The sequence below is a fragment of the Alligator sinensis genome, unplaced genomic scaffold, assembly GCF_000455745.1.
Source record: "Alligator sinensis unplaced genomic scaffold, ASM45574v1 scaffold150_1, whole genome shotgun sequence".
NCBI classification, from domain to species: Eukaryota; Metazoa; Chordata; order Crocodylia; family Alligatoridae; genus Alligator; species Alligator sinensis.
This window is the reverse complement of record NW_005841840.1, coordinates 4,233,599-4,242,203: the sequence shown is the minus strand read 5'-3', so window position 1 is coordinate 4,242,203 and position 8,605 is coordinate 4,233,599. Positions and strand designations below refer to the sequence as shown.

Here is an 8,605-nt window from a genome sequence, read left to right as displayed (position 1 = left end):
CCCCCAGCCCCCCCATGCCGCCCCCGGGGGGCAGGGGGGGGGGGGGGGCATGTGCCCTCCAGATCTGTATGTGGGGTGAGGGTGGGCTGCTGCACTGGGTTCTTCCTGATGGGGTGGTTGGGCCGGGGTTGCACTCGGGGCAGGTGGTGGTGCTGGGAGTGGGGACTATGGGCTGGGCTGTAGCCCCCACTCCTAGTGCTGCCACCGTCTGCCCCACGCGCAGCCCTGGGAAGAGCCTGGTGCTGCCTGCGGCAGCAGTCCACTGTCCCCTGTGCACAGATCCAGGGGACACCCTCCCCCTTCATTCCTCCCCTGGGGGTATGTGCAATGACAGGAGCTGCCGCACACCCCAGACGAGCTGCTTGCAGTTCTGTCCTGTGCCTTGCCCTGGCTGGCCAGTGCCTACCTCTGCCCCAGCCCCACTCCCTCCCTTACTGTTGGGGTCTCGATCTGCCCCCCTCTCACACCCCTTCCCTCCCAACATCCTTAACAGCTCGATGCTGCTCTCCAAGCTGCCAGGCTGCATGTTGGCAATTGGATTGGTATTGGCTGCTATGGCTTATTAATCAGTCGTCGGTGCAGGCCCCAGAAATCTTTGTTGGTGCACCCCTAGTTCTGAACTGAATGCTTGGTAGGCGGGAAACGCACGCACGTGCCTTGAATGCATAGCCACAGTGTCTCTAGGTGGGGAGCGGGGGACTTCCCCTGACATTGATCCAGTAATTTATGGGTGTTGTTCCATATCTCTGATACTCCCTCCAAACTGATTTGTGGGGTCTCGTGTATTAGCGCCACAGGGTCTCGTATATCAGCATTCCCACGCTAAAAATGGTAGCAGGGGCATTTGAACTAAAGCTCATTTGATGAGACTTAGCACAAGTGCCCCTGCCTCTGTTTTGAAACATGGGGACACAGATGCAGGGGAGGCAGAGGCTGGCTGGAGCATGGTAATTACCATGCTCTAGCAGACTTGATTAATCAAGTCTGCTTTGTTGCACTAATTGCAGCGCATCAGAGCAGCCTCCATGCTCATGTACAGGCGCCCACAACGACCAGCTCCTATACGAGCTCAGTACTGTCTGATTTGCAACTTTAAAGCAGTGTTTCATCACCTATGGATTGCAACCCAAAAATGGGTCTCAAGAATATATGAAAGGGTTGCGAGCAAACTTTAAAAATGTTTTCTCCTTTAAAGAGAAAAACATGGGAAACTGTGGTTTTTCCCTTGCAAGATGTCAGAGTTCCAGCTTGCATGGGGCTACTTGCAGGCCCCCGTCCCCTGGACCACACACCTGTCCTCTGCCCCACAAACTGAAGGGCTGGGGCCTGGGAGTGGGGGGCAGTGAGGTGCACTAGGTCGAGATTGGTCATCGGGATTTACAAATGGGTCCTGGTACAAAAAAGATTGAGAACTATTGCTTTAAAGCTCATCCACAGAACTTGTTAAGTAATGCTGCCTCTTAACAGAAAAATGAAAATAATTTTTTAAGAATAAGTGCTATAATACCAAGAGTAAATCGTAACTAATACCCATGTGGCCAGCTCACAATTGCCCTAAGTACTCTCATACAAGTTGTTTCTTTTCCATACTCAAATATGCCTCAAACATTTGTATACTAATCATAAACATATTTTCAAGACACATTGACTAGTTCAGTCCTAGTTCAAACAGGTAAACTATTTTTCATCGTTTAAAATAATAAATGTTAGTGGTATGTATGTATGTATGTAGGTACTCTGCAGAATTTTTCTTAAGCTTAATTATCACGTGGTCCATCAGAGGAGACTGCGAGATAACATCACAGTGACATACAGCTTTCTCCTGAGAAGAAGCAAGAAGGCAGGAGAACAGTCACAGTATTGTTATTGGTAAAGCAGTGGACTGAGTTACATGACACCTGAGTTTTGTTCCTAGCTGCTTGGCCCAAGTCACCCTCCCTCCCTGTGCCCAAGTTTCCATATCTGTAAATGGGGCATAATGATACCATCCTTCTTTACGAAGTTTTTGAGGTCTGCTGGCAAGTGTTGGAGCCAAATATTTGCTAAAAAAAGACATAACAAATGCATCACATCTTAAAGAATATATTTTGTTACTGGAACATTAAATCTTTTAGGTTGATTGGGTGTCAACTTAAAGTTACTGCTACAAAGCCTTTCTTAGGAAGCAGAAATGGAAACATAACTTTTAGATTACTACATGTCAGCTTCCTTGTAAGTACTGTATTATTGGCTCTCTTTTTGAGGTCCCTATCTGTGTGTTTTTCTTGATTTTGGCTGATTGACTTTGAAGTATGTTTATTATGGTTCTTAACAGAAACAACATTTAAATTCAGTAAGCGCTCCTAATGCCTTTATACACCATGAAAAATTAACTTTACCAGTCAGGTTATAAGGTTTTATTTTGAACATATGGAATTGTCCTGAATCTAAACTAGCATCCAGAATAAAACTGATAGTTTACTACAAAGGAGGAGAAATATGGAATAGACTGACTTTTGAAAAACTCTTTTTAAAATTAATTTTAAGGAGAAGCAGATGGTCTGCCTGTTTGTAACCTCACTGAACTGTAAAGTGCCAAAAAATTCCATTGTAAATTTTTATGCGCCATGCTTAAATGGAACATATTTTTAAATATAAAAGATCAATATCATAGAAATGAACTGAAGTGTTTTCAAACTATTTAGGGAGTGCTACAAAATAAATATTCTTTTTTTTCTCCCCAATACTACTTTTTGTTGCAGCTAAATTTCTTTCTTTTCTTATTTAGAGCTTGTATATCTCTAGGATCAAAAACCCGAGCCATTGGCAATGCAGCAAAGAGCCAGGTAAATGCATCTAAAATCTATTTTGTCAAATGACTCCTTTTTGAATTAAGAAAAGTAAAGTTTGACAAATCTTATTCCATTTTACATTCTGGGACTTTAAATATATAAAGTAACTCTTTTTCACTTGATTTTTTTTTTAAAGTTAGTAAATAGTTAATTCATTTCTGTTTAAAATTAGCCGTAACTTAGTCTTGAGTTAATGGATCTCCGTTCCCTCTTGAAAGGAGAATACAGGAAGCAAGAAGGTTGCTGTCTTTCACTCCTCATCCACCCTTAGGGCAGGGGCAGGCAATTATTTCAGGTGGAGGGCTGCTTACCCAGTTTTGGCAAGCTGTTGAGGGCTGCATGGGTAGCCCCGCCCCTTCACAGGTGCCCTGCCCCCTGGTCACCATCTTGAGACCAGTGTCCGAGGGCCAGTGCCCTGCATGGGGCCCAGAGCGGGGTGCAGGCTGGCAGGGGTCTGTGGAGCTGGGCTGGGCTACACCAGGAAGAGTGGGGAGCTGGCCCGGCTCCATAGAGCCCCTGCCAGCTGGGACCCTGTACCCCTGCTGCCTTGCTCTGGGCCTCGCCCCTCACCCCCCCCCCCCCCCTGCTGTTTGCCATGCTGGGCAGCGTTTGCCACTGCCATCTTTGTGCTGCCCAGTGTGTGAGCTCCTGGCAGGCAGCAGCAGCAAATGCTACCCAGTGTGGCAAGCTGGGGGCCCACAGCTGCTGCCGCCGTGCACAGCTCTGACGGGTGAGCCCGGAGCCAGTGTGGGGCCCAGGCTGGCTGTGGGGACATGTTACAAGCTGGTGCTGAACGCGGGGAAAAGTGGCCTCTCACCTGTCCTGTGGCTGGCACCCCGTGCTGCAGCTGCTCGCAGCCCACATGGGCTGCCTCTGCCTGCTCAGGACAGACCTGTGTGGGCTGCAAGCGGCTGCAGCAGGGAGCACGGGCCATGGGGCAGGCAAGGGGCCACTTTTCCCTGGGCTAAGCTTTTCCCCTGGGGTCCTCTCCCGCCCTCCCCCACCCCTTACCTGAGGTTCTAGCCCGGGGGGCAGCCATGTGGTCCCAGGCCAGAAGCCCCTGCTGGGGAGGCGGGGCCGGGCAGGCCCTGCTGTGGCAGGACCCTGCCGGGCTTCCCCTGGGTCCTGCTGCCCCTGGTTTCTGTCACATTTCACAAGAACCAAGGACAGATCAATAGTAATTTTCTTAACTTTTTAGGGGCTTTGTGGGCCAGATGGAATGGCCTCATGGACTGGATACGGCCCACAGGCTGTATTTTGCCCACCCCTTCCTTAGGGGATGAATATAAGTTGAAGTCCTCAAATTCAGAAAGGTGTTAAGTTTTCATTTAGAGAAGTTTCTGCCCCTTACAGTTGCAAACACAACCTTTGAAATGAAACTGAAATAGCGCTAACTTTGAGCATATACACCACTCTAATGTCTTGTGGTGCTGCTCATGGCTTTTCTAGGCAGCAGAATAAAGTGGACAAGACTCATCAGGTTTAGTACTGTTGTTCAGAATTCTGAACAGCAGTAAAACTAACATTTTTTGTAACGTTGTTTGTGGCTGATCCGGTTAGCAAGAGAAAATGTTCCCTGGAGCTAATCGCCGAGGAAGAAGCGCACCCTGCTTTTCTCCCCTCCTCTCCCCTAACCACCAAAAGGCAGAGAAGAGCCCCCTTACAACAACCAGTAATATAGGAAGTGGAAATAATGATACTAGAAAGCTGCAGGGCAAGGAGGAGTGATTTTTATCCTTCCTTTTCCTGGGAAGTGAGCTATCTATGAAAGTTTAACAGGTACGTCTGTTACTAGGAGACAAAAAATTAGAGTTCATATAGGGGTGAGAAGTATTCTAGTAGAAGTGGCTGCTTTGCTCAGAGCAGTTTTACAAAACTTAGCAGAACTCAGCTCTTGGTCTCTGCTGGAGAGAAGGGCCCTCTCTTTCATACTCATTTACATCTGTAAAGCTTTGGTAGTAAAAGGAAAGTTGAATTTATCAAGCTCTGTAATAGGGCACTTCAACTGGCCTACAGCTTGATTCCAGGAAAACCAAATGAATCCATTCTTCTTTAAAATCTGTATTTCAGATTAACTAGGTTGAAATATGGGGCTAGAGGCTGGCTAAAGGGAGTGTCCATCCTAAGTTGGATTTGCCCTCAAATGCAGCTTCTAACTTTGGAACTTACTAGAAATAATAGATTGATTTAAATAATCATTTTAAAGTAGCTTTGTATAGTGTTGCGGTTAGTTATTGGAGTACTGTGTTAGGGCATGATTAGTGTCTGTGTCCAAATAATGGTGTTTCATAGTGGCAGACTATATTAATTTTGCTAGTATCCTGCTTCTTGGTTTAAAAAAAATGATTTTGAGTCTTGAAGTGACATATATAATAACAACACCATGCTTAACAAACGTTTCATTGGGAAATGAGGAAAAAGGTACCAGTCCTGAACAATTTGAACTCAGGCCATCAGTTTTAAGCCTGAGTTAAGTAGATGGCTTTTTTCCAGGTGGTCTTCTAGCATACATCTCATATCAGTAAATGAAAACAAATTTCTCTTCTGCAGATTGTCACAAATACTAAAAATACAATACATGGCTTCAAAAAATTGCATGGAAGAGCATTTGATGATCCTTACGTACAAACTGAAAAGATCAAACTTCCCTATGAGCTTCAGAGGATGCCAAATGGGAGTGTAGGAGTAAGGGTAAGTTTTACAGCTTCTGTGCAGTACCTCCAACTGTGATTATCATATAAGCACTTTTCCATTTGTGGCAAAATATGGCCCTTCATCAAACTTCCCATTCTGTTTCTTAAAATTGTAAAGAGCACTAGATATTAGCATATGCATCCTGTGCTGTGGGGAGAAAGGAAATAGATGAGTTTGTGCTCTCTTACTGTTTGGTAACAAAATCAAAGTTGCTTGAAAATGAGGTTAAGAGCAAATAAACTTAACACATGTCCACTTTAAAAAAAAATATCAAGACTATAGCTAGGTATAATCAACAGAAAAAAATAAGGAATTGGGTCATCCTTTTTCCTTCTGAAATGTGTGCATCTTTATCTCATTGTACTCTTTCAACTGATATGTAATACCTGCTACCTGTCTTGAGGTGATGATCAAAGACAAGGTTGAATGTAGTTCTGTGTAGTTGGAATTCCTGTCGCTGCTCATAGATTTGAATCTTAGTTTTCCAGCGCTAAACATAGTTTCCTTATGTTGGTTAAGTCCTCAAGTGTTTAGCTTTCTGTCTATATGTATTTGTAGGTTAGGATCTAGTGTGTACAGTGCACTGTTTCGCTTACATATGCTGCCCTCTGTTTGATACCTAAAAGACCCTTCTATCCCAGCATCTTAACTACAGGAGTAAAACAGCTACCTATTACTGAGAGAACTCTCCTGCCAGAATTTTCTTAGTGTTGTATACATCATGTAGAGAGGGCCACTTCTTTATGTGGTCTCAATTCTGAACTTTTCTGGGTTGATGAAGAAAAGCTAGTTAACTGCACCAGTGCTGTAGTGAACTAAATAGATTAGATGCAGAGGAATTATCTAGGGTATTCCAGAGCCTACATACCTGTGGCTGGTTGTGTATGAGAAAAACAGGACTGATGGGAATCTCATGGGTCAGAGTCCACTCTGTTGCTGTCATAGATACCTTGTCTAATCCCTTCTTATAAATATAACCATTTTAAAGATAATTACGTGTTTTGCACCTGATACTCTGGAAGGTTGTTCCAGAGTCTTTATTCAGGTTCCGCATAAGCTTGCTATGTCATGAGGAAGATGATAATCACATTCTTTTTCCCTAATAGCTTTTGTTCATATATAGCAATGATTTTCAATGTTTATAGACTCAAGCTATCCCTCATTAGATTCAGGCCCCCTTTGAAAAATGCCAGGTCTAGGCTTTCATTTTTTTTCTTTTGACTATGGAAAAACAGCAATTCCTGTGTTGCAAAGAACTCAAAGACCACAATAGATCAGAAGGGTTTTGACATATAAATTCCTATTTGAAATTTCTGGGTTTATTCTGTGGCTCCTGTTTAGTTGTTTGCACACTTAAAGCTAATACTGTATGACACTCCACATCGCCCTTAAAAGGATCTTATGGCACCCTAGTTAAGAATCAATGATATTAGGATCTTTGTTGTTTCACTTGGTTTGTCAATGGCAATGAATTTTATTTATATCTTTCAATAAAATAGTGTGCGTCTTTTAAAGTGTCTGACTTTTTTAAAGTCTTGGATCTACGGAACCCAAGTTCAAGAAACACTAGCATGATCATTTGTTATAAACCAGTGGGTGCCCATCTTCTTGTCAGGCATGACCCAAATTAGCCCTGGGACCTCCCTGAGTGCCACTCTGATGATCCCTTTCCCCTACCCAATCTGCTGCTCTGCTTTCAGCTCTATGCTCCCTCCCTGATCTGCTGTTCTGCTTTTTGCTTCTTGTCCTATCTTCCACTGTTACCTGCTCCCTCCCCAGTCATCCATGTGCCCTACAGGTTGCCTGTGTTACTTGTAACACACATGCCACAAGTTGGTCACCCCTGTTATAAACAAATTCAGCAAGATTGAAACCCTCTATTTCAGTGGTTCTCAACCTTTTTTGTACTAGGACTCGGGGGGGGGGGGGGGGCCGCTGCCCTGCCCTGCCCTGCCCTGCCCTGCCAGAGTGTGGTGGCTGCAGCTGCTCTGGCTCATGCGGGGTACAGCAGAGTGAGTCCAGCCCTGGCACTGGCTGTAGGGAGGAAGGAAAGCCTGTGACACCCCCACTGCTCTAGGCTGGGGCTCCTGCTTTTGCCAGGCAGCCTGGTCACAGCCGCCTCCCCAACCCCAAATAGCATTTGGCTGCCCCACCCCTGCGAATACAGGCACCAGCCCTGATGCCATTGCCCCCAAAGGGCCCTGATGCCATTGCCCCCAAAGGGCCCTGCTCCCTGGCACAGTCTCGGTGTCTGGCCGCCTTCCCCTAGTGACAGCAGGCACCCATCCCCTCCGCATCTGCACACCCACACACCTCCAAGCCCCACTCGCCATACACTTGCATACATCCAGCTGCTGGGGCTGCTCCCACCACTCTGCTTGGCTGCATGCCAGTTATGTGCATGTGTGCGCGCAGATGCACATGCACCTGCTGCCTCCGTTCTCTCCAAGCAGCTCCTTGCAGGCTGGAATTAATTTATGAATCTGTGACCCTTTCTACAATGTATGACCCTTTCAAATATTATTGTGACCCACTTTCTGGTTGAGACCCACAGGTCTTCTCTAGTTTGATTGAACCTAGTGCTTCTCACTAGTGTGTGTAGCATGCAACCATTGTATTAGCTGATACTGAAGGCCAGCTGTGCTCACAACATAGTACAAAACATAAATGTTACTCCCTAGCGGACTTGAAATTTACACGTGCTGAAACCTGGAAACAATTTGTGACTTGCTAAAGATTCCACTTCCATTCCTTTGGGACAGTCTGGTTTATTTCATGACTTATATATGTGATGTATTTGGCTCCCTCCCATCTCTGAATAGGTGAGATTATTTTTAGCTCCTGTATAAGATTTTTGGGAGAAGCCCACCAAGAAAAGTGTAGACTAAAATTAGCAGAAGCTTTCTAGTTGATGCACAATGAGAATCTGGTTTCATTTAAGGTTTAATGATGACAAAACTTTGAGAAGATTTATCCTATAAATTGTGGCTTTTAAATGTGAAATTCACGTCTGTCCTGAAAATGTTTAACTTTGTTTTAGGTGCGATACTTGGATGAGGAGAGACCATTTGCAATTGAAC

General features: G+C 45.1%; 1 protein-coding gene across 1 annotated transcript in view; it reads left to right on the top strand.

Annotated features, from left to right (window-relative positions):
- Positions 1-2,182: 2,182 nt before the first annotated feature.
- Positions 2,183-8,605, top strand: part of HSPA4L (heat shock protein family A (Hsp70) member 4 like) — a 38,051-nt gene continuing 31,628 nt past the window's right edge. The window contains 5 exon segments of the mRNA XM_025204644.1: positions 2,183-2,211; positions 2,768-2,825; positions 5,382-5,522; positions 8,566-8,603; position 8,605. The exon segment at position 8,605 is cut by the window's right edge and continues 81 nt beyond it. Coding sequence (XP_025060429.1) covers positions 2,198-2,211; positions 2,768-2,825; positions 5,382-5,522; positions 8,566-8,603; position 8,605 — 252 coding nt within the window. The 5' untranslated portion in view covers positions 2,183-2,197.